General features: G+C 37.2%; 1 protein-coding gene across 1 annotated transcript in view; it reads left to right on the top strand.

The window, feature by feature from the left end:
• Cpe (carboxypeptidase E) overlaps nt 1-18,218 on the top strand; it is a 113,953-nt gene that overhangs the window by 78,975 nt on the left and 16,760 nt on the right. Inside the window, exons 2-3 of the mRNA XM_071610542.1 lie at nt 8,954-9,150; nt 11,242-11,409. Coding sequence (XP_071466643.1) covers nt 8,954-9,150; nt 11,242-11,409 — 365 coding nt within the window. The remainder of the gene's footprint in view (nt 1-8,953; nt 9,151-11,241; nt 11,410-18,218) is intronic.

Genomic DNA, 18,218 nt, shown 5'->3' with positions numbered 1-18,218 from the left:
TCAATACAAAAAAACAAAACAATAACAACAACTTGATTTTTGGGGGGTGGGTGGTTATGGAGATAGAACTCACAGGCACTCGACCACTGAGCCACATCCCCTGCCCCTCTGTTTTTTAAAAATTTTATTTATAGACAGGGTCTCACTGAATTGCTTAGCACCTTCCTTTTTTTTTTCTGAGACTGGCTTTGAACTCCTGATCCTCCTGCCTCAGCCTCCTGAGCTGCTGGGATTACAGGCATACACCACCGCGCCTGGCTCACAATAACAACAACTTGAAACCAAACAAACTTCTATTAATTCTTCCAGAATGAAACGGAACTTAAAAGCAGTAGGTTGCACCAATTTGCAGTCCCACCAGCAATGTATGAGTTTAACTTTTTCCCCACATCTTCACCAACAGTTACTGTTGCCTGTATTCTTGATGATTGCCATCTGTCTGGAGTGAGATGAAATCTTACTGTAGTTTTGATTTGCATTTCTCTGATTGCTAGAGATGTTAAACATTTTTTTCATATATTTGTTGATCAATTGTATTTCTTCTTCTGTGAAGTATCCGTTCAATTCCTTTGCGCATTTATTGATTGGGTTATTATTATTATTTTTTTTAGTGTTAAGTTTTTTTTAGTTCTTTATATATCCTAGAGATTAATGCTTTATCTGAGCTGCATGTGGTAAAGATTTCTCCCAATCCATAGGTTCACACCTCACATTATTGATTGTTTCCTTTGCTGAGAAGAAGCTTTTTAATTTGAATCCGTCCCATTTATTGATTTTTAATTTTACTTCTTGAGCTTTATGAGTCTTATTAAGGAAGTCAGATCCTTGGCCGACATGGTGAAGATTTGGGCCTACTTTTTCTTCTATTAGGCTCAGGCTCTCTGTTCTAGTGCCTCAGTTTTTGATCCACTTGGAGTTGATTTTTGTGCAGGGTGAGACTACCCCACTTCTTCATTTACACCCAAAGGACTTAAAATCAGCATACTACAGTGACACAGTCATGTCAATGTTTATAGCCATTCAATTCATAATAGCTAAACTATGGAACCAACCTAGGTATCCTTCAATAGATGAATGGATAAAGAAAATGTGGTATATATACACAATGGAATATCAATCAGCTTTAAAGAAGAATGAGATTATGGCACTTGCCGATAAATGGATTGAGTTGGAGAATATCATGCTAAGTGAAATAAGTCAATCCCAAAAAACCAGAGGCCAAATGTTTTCTGTAATATGTGGATGCTAATTCTTAATAAGGGCGGGGCGTACCAGAGAAGAACAGAGTTACCTTAGATTAGGTAGAGGGGAATGAAGGGAGGGGAGGGGAAGGAACATGGGGAAGGATAGGAAAGATAGTACAGTGAAAAAGACATTATTACTTTATGTATATATATGACTGTATGACCAATGTGATTCTACATATACATCAGAAAAATGAGAAATTATACCCCCATCTATGTATATAGAAGTGCATAAATGCATTCTACTTTCATGTATAACTAATTTAAAAAATTAAAAATTAGTAAAGAAAGAAAAAAAAGCAGTTGGGTAGAGGTTAGTCTGATAATATGTGTCACACGAAATGTCTTCAGATCTCTTAAACCTCAGTTCACTTTTTTGAGAACCTATGGAAACACTGGAATCTATTTATTCCAAATAGTTCTCTGTATGCAGCAGTGTGTTGTAGTAGGCTTGTACTGGCCTGTGAGATGAAATCTTAATTTTAGGAAATTTGTGAACCAAGTGATTTCACATTCATACCTTCAAATTGGCCAGGGTAAGAGTGTTTACACCAGGGAAATAAACAGTACTGCGTCTTAAGTTGGTTGATGAACATCTTACCTGCAAACCAGTGAGTATGGGTATTTGTGAAGTTTCTTGAATACTTTTGTGAAAGCATCAGATACTTTCATTTTTAAAAATTGAAGTCATTTCTGTTAATATTGGAACTCTGACATTGTTATATTGTCAGGCTGAAAATATCATCTGTTCTTTTGTTTAGACCTCTTTCTTCACTTAGGATTTTATCAGAAACATTCTAGATGGCATGTTTAAGATAACTTTAACTGTACTTATGTGTGTTACATAATTAATATTTGAAACAATGATTCTGTAATATATCTCTGCAGGATAATTATGTAATGTATTCTATTCTGATCGTCTATTAAAAAATCAGATGAAGTCAAGGCTTCATTTTTAAGATGTCATATTAACTTAGTTTAAATATGACTGCAGGAAGTTGCATTGGCTCATGCCTATAATCCCAGTGACTTGGGAGGCTGAGGCAGGAGAACTGCAAATTTGAGGCCAGTTTCAGCAACTTGGTGAGGACCCAAGCAGCTTGTTGAAACCCTGTCTCAAAGTAAAAAACAAAAAGCACTGAGGATGTAGCTCAGTGATAAAACTCCCCTGCGTTCAATTTCCAGTACCACCACCAACCTCAAAAGCATAACAAACAGACAAAAAAACAAGGACTCCAAAGAAGTAAGAAGCAAGAAGAGAGAACATCACATGAAAAGAAATTCTGCAACTTCTTTTGCATCCATTTTCTGTTCTTTTGTCTTTTCCAGGTTTCTTTCCCTTCATTCTTTTTTTTTTTCATTTCTTAAGTAGAGGAGATGTCTGTTTTTATAACCACACCCATCTATTATTTATTTGAACCCTGGAGGTTTGCATTTAAGAATATGCTCAGCATTTTAGGCTGCTAAAGTGTGCTAAAACATGAGTTGATTAACGACTTTCTTCCTGACAAATTCTAGGAAGTTTACAGGGTTCTGTGAGAATGATTTGCAGGCTATATGTAATGGGTTACAATGTCAAACAAGTGGGAACAATTAGTAGCTAATGTCTTTACCCCAGATTACCACTGAGGGAGGAAGCTCATTGATTAAAAGGCCCATCTGTTCCAAAGATGTTCCACTTGCTTGCAAAGCAGTTTGTAAATCCTTTTGGTTCAGTTTATTTCTCAAAATTGTTGCTTATGTGTACATTTTATCCTGATAGCTTTGAGAAATGGGATTTTGTTCATGGATATTATTGTTATGTTTAGTATAAGACATATACCGGGAACATATATTTTGAAATTCTCGCCAGTTCTAAGACTTATATAATCAATGAATTAAATATATATGGTCAGTCTTCCATATGCATGGGTTTGGCATTTGCAGACTTAGTCAACTGCAGATCAAAAATATTTGAAAAATATAATCATCTCTATGGAACACGTACAGAATTTTTTCTTGACATTATTCCTTAAACAGTTCAGTTTAAAAAGTATTTGCATTGCACTAGGTATTATAAGTGACCTAGAGATGATTTAAAGTATGGGAGAGGAAGTGGCTAGGTTTTATATATAAAAACTATATACCATGTATATAAGAACATGAGCATCCTCAAATTTGGGAATATTTTATGGGATGGGGTCCTGGAACCAATCTTCCTTGGATACAGAGGGATGACTGTACCTTCTGAAGGAATTAGTGGACTTATATGTTAGCAAAAATTTGATGTTGGAGCAAGAATAGATTCATCTCTGTATTTCATCTGTTTTCAGGTTGAAAGGAGAATTCTGTTACTGTGGTTGTTTTCTTAAAAATGCCTATAAGTTTCTTATTTTTTCTAAATGATGATGCTACACTTGCATAGAATTTTGCAATTTCCAATCCACTTTCATATTAGTTTTCATATCATTTTCCATTAGTTATTTTCCCTCTGTTGTTTTCTTTCTGTATCAAGGTCATTGAATCAGTGACTCTAAGATTAGAAAGGGGTCTTCCAAGCTATCTGACCAATTACTGTATCCAGAGGTCAGTCTGCCTACTGTTTCCAGGAGGAGAAACTATTAGATAGGGAGATAGACCACTGGGCCTAATAAAGAAGTGATTTTTATTTTATTTATTTATTTTTTTTTTGTAGGAAAGGGAGACAATGTCTTTGTCTACTTGCCTTTTTATTTGGTAATTTCTTTCATCCTCAACAGAGTGGTCCTCTGAACTGCTGCTCTAGGGTCTCTCAGATCACTTTGAGGTATAAATTCCTTTTACCTTTAAATTTCCTTTGGGAACATTGCTACCTTGCCTTCTGCTTCAAATGTCACCCACAAGCCAAGCCTAATAGGTATGAATTTCTGGGGTACAAAATGTTAACATTTTACTTTTGAGGAAATAGGAATTTCTTTCTTTTTACGTTTTTAAAGTTATTTCAAATCATATTATTACATAATTTGGGCAAATTAAGAAATATAAGTACAGATTTAAAATCCTTTGCCTGCTCTGGTTTATGATTTATAGTTATTTCTGACTTCATTAAAACTGTGGATCTCATTTATAAAAGGTAGAAATTATTCTTGCCTTGTTCTGCTGAGAATGCAAATCTCGTCAGGTACGTTATGTATTCTGTGTTACCAATGGAAAAAAGGTAGAAACTTGGCCCAGCCAGGTTAGATTAGTTTTGTGAGATGATTCTCTTTTAATATTCTATTGATTGATAATTATGTGCCTGTGAAATACCTAGAATACTGATAGCTACGCAAAATTGTGGGAAAATTGATGTAACAGGAGAATGGTACTTCCTAATGTGAGCAATGTAACTTGTGCTCATAGGATCATTTTTCAACTGCAAGACTGTGAACTTGCGATTACTGCCTAAAAAGGAAAATGAATTTGGTAGTAAGTGACGAAAGTAAGATGGATATAAACAACCGTCCCCAAGCGTACTGAGAAGAGTGCTTCTTGCTTCCTTTCACGTCTTGTTGCTAGGAGAGAGATGAGCAGCACACAGCTCCCCGAGCATCACCAGCCTATCCACCAGTGATGACAATGACGTACCTGGCAGTCCCAACCTGTTCCACCTGGGATTTGTTTTTCTATGTAAACACTGCACAAAGGAAGGCATATGTCATCCATGAGCCAGCCCGTTGTGCACGTCACCTTCCTAGCGGAAGAAAATTAAGTGATAATGAAAAGCTGTCATTAAAAAAAAATCAAAGGGAAACGGACACAGAGAAGGTCATTCAAAATCCAAAGTACCTCTATTTCTGCATTCGAGATTCAGAAGTTGAAGTCTCTTCAGAATCAGTTGTTTAGACTGCACAACAAAAATAGCCTTAGAGAGGCACTTGCCTGGAGAGGTTTTGTGGTGACCATGGAGATTAATCTTCTTCATGGGAAATCAGCTGTTCACAGCACGACGGCCTTGATTCTCAAAGAAGAGTTTCCATTCCTGCCAGGGGCTGTCCGGTAGAACAGCAAGCCATGGAGGCTTCTAGGTATTCTGCACGGGTTGCGGACTCCTTGACGCTCCTCAAGTCTCCTTCAGTTATTCATTTGTTCCCTTCCTGGTTCCAGAAATCTCCTCAGGCGGCTGCAGCTGCACCTGCATCTCAAGGGAGTGTGAGGAGGGGATTTAAAAGCAAGGCTGTTCATTCATCCCTCCCTCATGAATGTATGGAGTAAATATTTATTGTGTCTTTATGCTCCAGACTCTGTGCTGGGCATGGATGCTACATTAGTGAGCTAAAATTGAAACCACCTCAGGACCAACGGATTTTACATTCTGGGGGTGGGAGGGTTAATCAAATAATCCCACTGATTAATGCATACTTTCAAAATGAGATATTAAAATTAACAAGGGAGCAGGGCTGGGAATAAAGAAGGAGCCATATTTATCCAAAACTAGAAGGGTGTGAACACAACATGTGCACAAGAAGGAGATAACGTTAGAGGAAAGAGCCCTGTCACTGTAGGAAGCATGGCTGAGACACAGGAGGGAAGGGTGGCATCTGTAGGGAGTTGGTGGTCAAGGGCAGGCCACGTGGAAGTTAAGGATTTTGCAGAGAATTTTGGTCTGGATCATGAGCAAAAACGGGAAGTTATAGGTGGGATTTTAGGTAGAGACAACCTGGTGAGAGTGGTGTTTTAAAAAGATAACTCTGGCTATGGGAGGGAAGAGGGTTGAGAGGAAGCCAAAGAGGCGGAGGAAATATTCTAATTTAGAACCTTGAAGCTGGATAGTTACATATCCAACATTCCTTCATGGTTGCCTCACTCTTGACATTGTTCATGTGCCTGTCTGTGTCCTCCTCCCGGATTCGACATTCCTTGAGTTTAGGAATGCTGCCTTATTTGCTCTTTGACCTCCTTTCGTGTCTCACATTGGGATTTGTGTATATGCTTTGAATAAATGCTATGGCTCTTTTCCATGTCATGGACGTGTCAGCAGGCTTGTGATGGCTATATAATGTTACCACCAGAATTCACAGCTTTTGTGAATTCTTTTGGTAACATTATATAGCCATCTAAGTTATTCCTGTGGATAAAAGAAGGCAAGGATACACTTGCTTTTTCTTTTGCTAAGTGCTATGTGCCTTGAATCTTATTTTGCGACATCAGTACCTTCAGTATAATGACCTTTGCTGTTTTTGTCAACCTAAAACATGGTTATTGTCATTATTATTATTACTATCTCCTCACAGATAGAACAGACAAATTGAGGGAGATTAGTTCTGAGAGGAAGTTCTTGCAGAGTTGAAGAAGAAGAGAAATCATTTTGGAATTTTTCTGGAAATTCTGGAACTGCATACATAAATGAGTAAAGAAGCAATAGGGAGCAGTGTGGCCTGGGGCAGAACTGGGGAGGGCACATTCTCACCCCCCCCCCAAATATTCACATTCAAAAGCAAAATGCACTCTGTCAATCAAAACATCTCGGGGCCAAATTTGGCTATGTAACTGTGAGGCTGCTATTTCTCCTTTAAATGATTTTTAAAAATTTAAAATGAGATAAGTAATTAAAAAGAATCCATTGTGCTCATCTACACTTATGTATTGTGGGCCATGCTCACTCTTTTGAGTGACCTGGTGCTTCAAAGTTGTGTTGGGATAGGGAGCAGAGAACCTCTTGCTGTGAGTCTCTCAGACGACTTTACAAAGTGGGTTTTTAATATCCCTCTGCTTGCTTGGTTTTTTTTTTTTTTCCTCTCTCTCTCTCTCTTAAATAATGGGCTGTTGCAATTTTCCCTGTGTCTCTGTCAAGTCAAATGAATGCAACCAGTAAGGGAAGGTTTAAAAGGCATGCATTTAACAGAAAGGGGAAAGGTATTGTCACTTTTCAAACCAGAAACAAAGAAAACACTTCTTCTCATGCTTTTTGGGCAAGACCTGAGGAGGGTAATTTTATTATTAGAGACTCTCCTTCAAAGTATAAACACAGGGGGGGTATTAATAGCGCTGATGCTGCTTCCACTAAGATTAAGATTAGCAAAAGCCCAGTTGAGAGGTCAATTAAACCAGACATGCAGGAATCTCACGCAAAGAATGGTTAGATAACACATTTCCAGGAGAAAAATAAGTCCAACTTCTTTTCTAGTGATTTTATAAGTGGGAGAATGCTTTTCCTGGCAGAAGGTGGGCCCATGGGATAGATGAAGCCGAAAGAGCAGAACAGCAGGATGAATGGGAATCGTGTTCTCTGCAGTCCCACAGTGCCTCTCCAAAAGCAACTGAGGCAGCAGCCGTGGGCAGCCTGATTTATATTTCCATCTGAGCCCTTCAGCCCTGCTTATCCTCTTTGGGCTGCATTTGTACCATCATGACAATAAAAATATCTTCCTTCCACAACTTAGTGGGCTATTGTAAAGATTAGATTAGGTACAAACACCTCACAATGATAATGTGATGTAATTATACTAATGTTAAAAAATAAGTAGAGCAAGCACATAGAAGAGTTGCTACTTCCAGGTTCTAAACCTTTACATTCACGATTCTACTTAGTTATTATTATTATTATTATTATTTTGTAGCAGGGATTGAACCCAGGGGCACTTAACCACTGAGCCACATCCCCACTCCTTTTTAAATATTTTATTTAGAGACTGGGTCTTGATGAATGCTTAGAGCCTTGCAAAGTTGCTGAGGTTGGCTTTGTACTTGTGATCCTTCTGCTTTAGCCTCCTAAACTGCTGGGATTACAGGTGTGCATCACTGTGCTCAGCTCTACTTAACTCTATCAGCATAACCTTCCGTATGAGGTAGAACCTATCCTGTCTATTTTTCACATGGGGAAACAAAGCCAGAGAGAGCTGAAGTACTTGTTCAAGGCTAGTCAGTAAGAATTGGCTACAAGGTTGGAACCTTGCATTCTGGATCCTTTTAATTCTCTGGTTGGAAACAAACAACACAGACATTTAACTAAGGCAGAAGATCAGCCTTTGAATTGTAACTTCAGAATTGGTCAGGTCTCTTAAGCAGTCAGAATTTCAGTTTGTCCATCTATAAAATGGAGATGGCTTGTAATAGCGCTTGCCTTTTAGATGTTTGGTGAGGATTAAATAAGAAAAAATGCAAAGCACAATGTTTAACCAGTAAAGGGCACATAAAGTATATTATTATTCCTAGTTATTGGGTTGGGGTATGTATTAGCCTGGTTGGACTATCATAAAAAAATACCACACCTTGAGTGGCTTAAACAGCAAAAGTCTCTTTTTGCACTGTTCTGGAGGCTGTAAGTCCAAGGTCAAGGTGCCAGCAAAGTAGGTTTCTGGTGAGGCCTCTCTTCTGGCTTGCAGACTACCTTCTTGATGTGTCCTCACATGACCTATTAAACTGGAGACCCACTCCTATGACCTTATTTGACCTTGAGTATCTCCCCCACAGCCCTATTTCCAAACACAGTCATGTTGAGTGTTAGACCCCCAAAACGTGTATTTTGTGTGGATGCGATTCAGTTCATAATAAGTGGGCAGCAGGAAGAGAGGAACAGGATGGAAAGATGGAAGGGATGTTTGGCGTGTTCTAATGTGTAAGGTAGATTTTCTTAGGCAACAATTCCAGAGGGAAAAGAAATTGTTGCCTATTCATAATAAATTAGTAGATAAATTATATATCGGGCACCGTGTGCCCTTGCTTTGGTGTTGCAGAAAATGTCTTCACACTATCTGTTTTTGTTCTTTTAGGTGAACCGGAATTTAAATACATTGGGAATATGCATGGTAATGAGGCAGTTGGACGGGAACTGCTCATTTTCTTAGCCCAGTACCTGTGTAACGAGTACCAGAAGGGGAATGAGACAATTGTCAACCTGATCCATAACACCCGAATTCACATCATGCCTTCCCTGAACCCGGATGGCTTCGAGAAGGCAGCATCTCAGGTGAGTGACAGGCAGGTTGGGCTGGGCGTGCTTTCTTCATGTGTCTTTGTATGTTTGCACATATGTGTTTATACATGCATCACACCCTTGCACAAAGCTTATAGAAAGTTCAGTGGAGAGTGTGATACATGGAAGAGAGTGTTTTCAGCAGAGATTGCAAATAAGAAATTTAGTTAATAGGTTAATATTTTAATAATGTTTTGTTTGTATTGCTAAATAAATAATTTATGTATACATATTTGTGATCTGGTAAATTTCCTTCTTAAAAATTTCAGAAAATATCTACTGTAGTGTAATAAATACTATGGCTGTATCTGATCAGCCGATGTCATAGCGCCCTCTACTGAAATCAAGAAGAAAAACTTTCGGCCAGATCAATGTTCAACTGATGTTTAATCATTAGTTTTTTGAATGTTGAATAAAATTTTAAAAAATCAAAAGGAAAAAACAATCAACTGTAAACATAAAGTAATTTATAAAGTTTAAATTATAATTTTATGGCATAAATTTTGATTCATATTTTATATTTTAATTTTTAATAAGTTTATTAAATTACATTTTAACTCTTAGGCTGGAAATTAACCACTTTTGAAGAGAAGATAATATGGTTTGTACATCCATTTTTGGTTAGGAAGGGATGGGAACATTATATCTGCTGCTGTCTACAGCTTGAAATTATTTTCTTATTTTATTGGGACACATTAAATAATGTTTTTTACAGTGAAGCCAGTAATCCTGTAGTTTGATATTGTCAGAAACCCAGTGAATTTTTATAAAGTGTAACATTGATATGATTTCTAAAGTTATGAGAGAAAAATTCTAGTAACATAAAATCAAATTATTTAATAATTTGAGGTCAGTTTCAGAATTGTAAGTGAGCAAAAGATTGTTTTGCTATTTATTTTCTGTCATATAGATTTTTATTTCTCCATCTGAGGTATCTTAGCTTACATGGCTTAAAAAGATGATTGCTTTGTTTATATCAAAGATTTGACATAATTTAATAGTAAAACAACAAAATTCACATTGTAAAGTAAAATTGAATGTCTTAGAAGTTCGTCAGTTGTTCGGGTTGTACCATTAGCAAAAGGGTTAAGTTGAACAGAAATTCCTCAGCCACAAAGCCCTCACCCAGCGCCTGTAATCCTAGCAGCTGGGGAGGCTGAGGCAGGAGCATGACAAGTTCAAAGCCAACCTCAGCAATGGTGAGGCACTAAGCAACTTAGTGAGACACTGTCTCTAAATAATATACAAAGTACAGCTGCGGATGTGGCTCAGTGGTTGAGTGCCCCTGAGTTCAATATCTGGTCCCCTCCCCACCCTCCACACACACAAAAAAAACCCACATAGACAAAACCCTAGAATTTTTGTTCAAAGCTCTAGAACTTTTTAAAAGATTATTATTTAAAATTAGAATTCATTTTTAATTGATACTTAAAGTATCAAATTATACATATTTATGGGTTATGATGTGAGGCTTTGATATACATATATTTTGTGTAATGTTTAATCAGAGTAAATATATCTGTCTCCTCAAACATTTATCATTTCATATGGTGAAAACATTCAAAATACTTTCTTACAGAGTTTGAAATAAAACTCATATATTTTTTGATGAAAAGTACAAGAGGGATACATATTATTAATATATAAAAACTTGTGTTAATTCATTTTAAGCTTCTAATCTTATTTATTGTTTTGATTATTTAAACATATGCCACTTGTCATTTATAGAGGCAGTGAAAATTTTATTAAAATTGAATTAGAGTGGCATGCTTTGAGAAGGTCTTCTATTACTAGTGAATATGTATTGACTTTTTTGTAATCTTATAAATATCTCTTAAATATTATTATTGATATTTAAAATATTATTCATTGAAAATATTTTTAAGATGCCCATAACATATCCTTTAAATCTGATACCTTCATGTTTATATCAGTAAAACAGTAAGAATGACATTGTGGAAGGATATTGTTGAAATAAATAATCTTAGTAAATTATTTTCAGAAACACTAATTGAGACCTTAAATAGTGACAATAATAGTAAATGACTGATTTTTCTCTGATTTTTTTTTTTTTTTTTTTTTTAGCCTGGTGAACTCAAGGACTGGTTTGTGGGACGAAGCAATGCCCAGGGAATAGATCTGAACCGGAACTTTCCAGACCTGGATAGGATAGTTTATGTTAATGAGAAAGAAGGTGGTCCAAATAACCACCTGTTGAAAAATCTGAAGAAAATTGTGGATCAAAATACAAAGGTAGAGAACTTGTATAGTTTTCTTGGGGTCATTTCCTGGCTTTAGTTCAGACCTCTTGTCCGTCCTCTCCCAACTCCTTTCAGTCACTGTTTTGGTCAGCCTTCTCACTGCTGTGACTAAAAGAACCAACCAGAACAACTGTAGAGGAGGAAGAGTTTATTTGGGGGCTCACAGTGTCAGAGGTCTCAGTTCACAGACGGCCAAATCCATTCTTCAGGGCTCGAGGTGAGGTCTAGCATCATGGTGGAAGAGCATGGTGGAGGGAATTTTGGTGCACATGATGATCAGACAGCAGAGAGACAATCCTTTCTCCAGATACAAAATATATACCCAAAGGCATGTCCCCAATGACCCACTTCTGTCCTCTACCTAGAAAGTAAGTTTGAGTATCTTTATCATAGTGAAGGACGCAGGAGTAATAAATGCTGGTATGTGGCAGTTACCTATCACTACAAAAGCCAAGGCTGGAGGAAGGGGAGCCTAGATATTAGGTTTGCTCCCTAGGATTGACTGAGGGTTGTAGAGTAGAAGTTTGGGCTAGGAACAGGAGGAAGGAAGCCAGTTGTAGATCTTGGGAAGTCACCAGGGCCCTCTCAGAGGTCCTTTGTCAGTGCATCTAATTAGCAACTCAGCAGTATTCCACGTTGTTGGACTTTCTTCTCTTACAGAACTTTCTTCTTTCCTTTCTTGCTTTACAAAACTCTTTTCTCTCCTGCTTTCAAATCACTGCTTGGTTTCTTTCCCTGCTTCTTCTACCTTGGCTTCATACTGGCCTTCCTCAGGATCCCATCTGATACCTCTCTCTCTGCTGCACTAGGTTTCCATCCTTTCCTGAACCTGCAATGTTAGCTGTTATACCAGGTCTCCAAGACTTATTTCTCTAATTCTAGATCTTCCAGGAGCATAGATTTTCTGTTTTACTTGCTCACTGGGTCCCTTTATCTGGTGGTACCTGGGACTGAGGTTCAGACTGTCCAGAAATCAGTATTCTCTTAGAACCACTATTGTTTCACTTATCCTGATCACCAAAACCATGGAATTTCCAACTTTGTCAGTTGGTTCCTACTTCCCAGTTATTTGACCTCTCTGACTCCTCTCCCTCCCATCTTCCCTTCCTCTGCAAAACTTATTCCATGGCTGTAGTTCAGGCCCCGTGTCCTTTTATTTTTGTTTTGAGTCCCTCCTCTCCCAACTCCATTCAGTCTTTGTTTTAGTCAGCTTTCTCACTGCTGTGACTAACAGACCCCATCAGAACAATTGTAGAGGAGGAAAAGTTATTTGGGGGCTCAAGAGGTCTCAGTTCACAGACGGCCAAATCCATTCCTCAGGGCTCAAGGTGAGGTCTAACATCATGGTGGAGGGAATTGGCTCACATGATGATCAGGCAGCAGAGAGAGACTCCATCTACCAGATACAAAATATATACCCCAATGGCATGCTCCCAGTAACCACCTCCTCCAGCTGTACCCTACCCACCTTCAGTTTCCACTAGTTAATGCCATCACAGGATCCATTCATCGATGGGGTTAAGGCTCTTGTACCTTCAATCATTTCTCCTCTAAACCTTCTTGCATTGTCTCACACATGAGCTTTTAGTGGGGACATCTCACATTCAAACTATAACAATCATCTCATTTCCTCCAGAGTGATCTGTTCAAACACACATTATTTCTCTTTTGCTTCAAAAATCGTACCAGTTCACCACTGCCCAGAGGATAAAGTGAAAACGTAACGTGGCAGCATAGTGTGAAGGTTAGGCATGAAGATTCTAGACACAGCCACCTTGGACCAAATCCTGGCTCCATACTTGCTGTGTAAACTTGTAAAGTTCTTTAATTCTTCTGTGCTTCAGCTTCTTATCTGGAAAATGGAGATGATAGTACTGTCTGCCTCATAGGATGTTTATAAGGATTGAAAAAGTCAATGCCAAAAGTTAAAAAGTTAAAGCCAAAGTACTTGAGTTCAGGACCCAGGACTATTATTACTGCCTCAGCATTCTCTCTCAGTATTCCCTGCTAGTTACCTGGGGGCGAGGTGGACACAAGTTCGCATTTACTAAACCCCTATTGCACCTTCAAGGCAATATTGCTTTCAATTATTTGTGGAGAAACTGAGCCCGTCATGGAGGACAGGTGAAAGATGGCTGGTAGCAGCTCTCAGTCCCTTCTCTATTGTTCCAGGACATGCAGCCCCGTTGGGTCAATTATTTTTAGTGCCTTTCCTAACTAAGAGACCAGAAAGTATGATTTCTTCATTTCATTCCAGTTCCAGGATCATTCAAGTGTCTCTTGGCCCCTGGAAACTCCTGTTTGACTTATTCCTGAATTTGGCTCCAATAGTCCTATCTTCTATTTGTACTCACATGTATGATTTTCTGATAATTTTATGTCTTCGTATAAGTGGCTATTCCAACTGTCAAGAATACTCTTCCTTGTCCTTCTATGCCTCCTCATCTCTGAGATCTTCCTCTGCTCTTCAAAACAGATCCTATTAATCCTTCCTTATGGTGTATGTGTATATATATCCCAGTAGGGTGCTTATTGTCACATACAAGTTTATATCATACGTAGTTGTTTATACATATGCTTTTCCCTTTGACTCTCACTTTCAGTCCCTTGCTTGCAGGAATTCCAATTCTTATCTGAGCTGTTAAGCTCTCGTGGGTTCAATCCCTGGTACCAAAAAAAAAAAAAAAAAAAAAAAAAGAAAGAAAAAAAAAGTACAATCCAACCCTGCAAACAAATCAAAATATTTGAAAAGGAAAACTTTCCTGCTTCTGCATCTCACATGCACTCTTGACAACCATCTTCAGGGAGAAGGGAGAGCCCAAAGGCCATGGTTGGATGAAAAAGAGGGAAGTTCTGAGTGATAAACTATGAGCAATTGGAACAAGAATGAAAAACTGTTCTGGAAGCCGAGTCCCGATATGAGCACACAAACTCCCCGTTGCTTGCATTACCCTGTCAATGTTATCTTTGTTAAAGAAATGAGGAAAATAATTCCTATCACCTGCTACGGAAGAACTGCGAATGAGCTCATGTCGACAAGATGGTTGATTGGCAACTTTGTGTAGGTGCCATTATTTCCAGACAGCATGACCTTCTCCTTCCTGTTAAAACTGTGTCATCTTTGCACCTTCTCCATATGAGGTGTTTTCATATTTTTAGCTTAAGCAATATGATTAAAAGATGTTCATGGTACTCTTTTTAAATCATAACTTTTACTTCAAAGATCTTGATGCCACTACTTTTTTCTAGATAAAGGTAAACCAAAGAGAAATATGAAAATTATTTTTTTAGACCCTTCTTTGGAACATTAACAGTATTTGTTGACTTTGTTCCAAGTCTCCCGTAAATCTGCTTGACAATTGTGAGGTCACATTGCCTGTGTCCGGTTCATCTCTTTTTTCTGTTTTTGTCATCATAAATGAGACAGTGTTTAGAGCCTTCTGGTAAGAGACATAGACAATTCATTAATGCTGCTATATATTCCCCTTTTCTTAATTCTTCTTCTCAGCCTGATATCTAGATTCCTTGTAAAGGTTTGTAAAATTCAAGGGTTATTCTGTTGAGTATGTCGGGAATCGTGGCTTAGGAATGCAGAGTCCTGTGATGGCTGATCCAGGAGCTCTGGGCTGTGTGTGCTGTAGGGGAGGAGGTGAGAAGGAACCTGCACCTTGTGGCATATCCGTCAGATGCTGTGATGTTCTCTTGAGACACATGCTTGAGACTCATGTGCTCCTGCTCTTCTGAACCTTTGAGTATAAAAGCTGTTTCCTATACTCCCAGTTCTTCCTGCTGCCATTTCTCATCTGCCCCTGAGCTTGTGAGCCTGGTCATCTCACTGTGATCTGGGCTTAGCACGTGAACCTTGGCCTTGATTGCTTGAGAACAGCATGGATTAAAATGCATTTCATAAGTTATTAAGATTACACTGAACCTTTAATGGCTGGAGTTGTGAAGAAAATAGAATAAATATAGCTTCAACATATTTTAAGAGTCAAAGCCATCTAATTATAGGGCATAACATTTGAGCTATACTTACAGTCTTTAAATGGAAGTTTTAAAAATAGGTCACAAATAGTTTTAGAGACTATCAGGGCCTTGCTTTTAGGGATGCTCCACTGTGGTCCACTCTGTAGATCACTTAAACCTATAATTACAGTTAAGTATATAGTCAGCCTAAAAGGCTATTCAGAGTCAAAGAGAAACTCATCTTTAATTTATCAAATTGTGGAATTGACTTGCTTACTTTTGAATATACTTGTAACATGAATATTAGCAGTGGTGTATGTAAGATACAAGAACTAACAATGAACTAAGCCAAGGAGCTTTATACAACTTTGTGTATTCAGGACTGTATCTTTGAACTTATTTCAAAAAGCAGTTGTTAAAAAAAAAAAAGTTATGGTGGGGCTGGGGATGTGGCTCAGTCGTAGAGCGCTCGCCTAGCATGTGTGAGACCCTGGGTTTGATCCTCAGCACCACATAAAAATAAATAAAATAAAGGTATTGTGTCCAACTACAACTAAAAAATATTAAAAAAAATAAAAACAATTATTGCAAAATTCATATTTTGGTATGTGTCCTTCAAAATTATTTTTATGTTCATATTGATCTATAAACACATGGCAGTATGTTGTGCAAACTGTTTTGAACACTTGCAGGTTAATAATGAATAGCAAAATAGTCAGTTGCAGAGTGACTTTGCACCTGAGTGCCTGTTAACACTGACACCTCACCCCAGGGAATATTATGCTTACTTCCCAAAGATGGCCAGGTTACCCTCCCTCCTTCTTGACTTTAACTTCTCTTTTTTTTCCTTCTCCTCCTATCCAAATCCTATCTTATTTTTTTCCTTCCTGAGACATGCTAAGTTCTACCCCTTTCCTGAAGTCCTCAATAATTCTCCAAACCTCAGTGATTTCTGCCTTTTCTATTCATTGGTCAGACCAATCACTGGATTTGAATAAATAGAGAATGAAAGCTGTATATGGAAGAGGACTGAAAACAAATTTAGCAGCAAAAGAAAATCTTTTGAACAAAATATTATGGAAGAATTTATGTTAGATTCATACCATATAATACTAATATCAGGTCGGTATTGAGCTTAAAAATATAAATTCATTATAAAAATGTGCATTATAGAATTTTAAATTTAATTTCTTTTAAAGTTATTTTTAGATTATTTTAATCAAAAGTTATAGTGGATCTAGTTTAAACTACTTGAACTTTAGAAATAGATGTAATTATGTATAAAAGTTTAGTATATAATGAGGGCAGATTTCAGATCAATGTGGAAAGGATTATTTAATTGAATTGAGACAGATCCATCTCACAAATAGCAGAGATAAAAATAAATTCTAGATGCATTCAATTTAAATTATTTAAATATAAAGTGTAGGAGACCAGTAAAAGAGAACTTTGGCAGATATGTAATTTTTTTTCCTTTTTTTAAAATTTGTTTTAATTAGTTACACATGACAGTACAATGATCTTGACATATCATACATTTGAATCAGATAGGGTATAATTTCTCATTTTTCTGAGTGTACAGGTTGCAGAATCACATTGGTCATGCAGTCAAATATATACATACAGCAATAATAATGTCTATTTTATTCTCCTGTCCTTCCTATCCCCCCTTCCCCTCCCTTTCTCTCCCATCACTTCTCTACCCAATCTAATGGATGAATGGATAAAAAAAAATGTGGCATTTATACACAATGGAATATTACTCAGCACTAAAAAATAACAAGATCATGGCATTTGCAGGGAAATGGATGGCATTAGAGCAGATTATGCTAAGTGAAGTTAGCCAATCCCTACAAAACAAAGGCTGAATGTCTTCTCTGATAAAAGGGGGGTGACTCAAAATGGGGTAGGGAGGAAGAGCATGAGAAAAAGATTACCACTAAATAGGGAAGAGAGGTGGGAAGGAAAGGGAGGGAGAAGGGAATTGCATGGAAGATGGAAGGAGACCCTCATTGTTATACAGAATACATATGACGATGTGAGGAAAAAACAAAAACAAAAACAAAAAACAGATATGTAATTTTTTTTTTAATTTTTTATTGTTGGCTGTTCAAAACATTACATAGTTCTTGATATATCATATTTCACAATTTGATTCAAGTGGGTTATGAGCTCCCATTTTTACCCCACATACAGATTGCAGAATCACATCAGTTACACATCCATTGATTTACATATTGCCATACTAGTGTCTGTTGTATTCTGCTGCCTTTCCTATCCTCTACTATCCCCCCTCCCCTCCCCTCCCCTCCCCTCTTCTCTCTCCAGATATGTAATTTTTGAAGGGGACAGAACTTTTAAAATTCCCTTTGTAGAAATAGGCATATGATGGTCACTAAAGTTACTGTTTTGTAACTATGAATGAAATGCAAAAGCAAAGGAAGAGACCATAAAGAAAAGGTCAATAGATTTGATATTATCATTCATAACATAAATATCTTTATGGTCTGCATTTTAATTACAAAATTTGTAAGGCACATGGCGAATTTGAAAAATATGTGTAATATATAGTAGAGGTTTTTACTAAATAACTATTACAAATTAATAAGATAAACATTTCATTAGAAAAATCAGTTAAAACATATATAAATGTGTCATGAAAGACTAAATATAAATTAGCAACTAATACATAAAAACTTTCTCTGGCTAATTAAAATTTTTGTTATTGATTAATAACAATTAATAATAATTATTGATTAGAGTGCCAAACTTTAAAAAAAAACAGAAATGTGCTCTTGCCAAGAGTGACTAGAAATACAAGGTTTAATATGATGT

Source organism: Marmota flaviventris, chromosome 3 (genome assembly GCF_047511675.1).
Source record: "Marmota flaviventris isolate mMarFla1 chromosome 3, mMarFla1.hap1, whole genome shotgun sequence".
Taxonomy (NCBI): Eukaryota; Metazoa; Chordata; class Mammalia; order Rodentia; family Sciuridae; genus Marmota; species Marmota flaviventris.
Note: the sequence above shows the minus strand (reverse complement) of the source record. Positions and strands in the feature narration are given on the sequence as shown.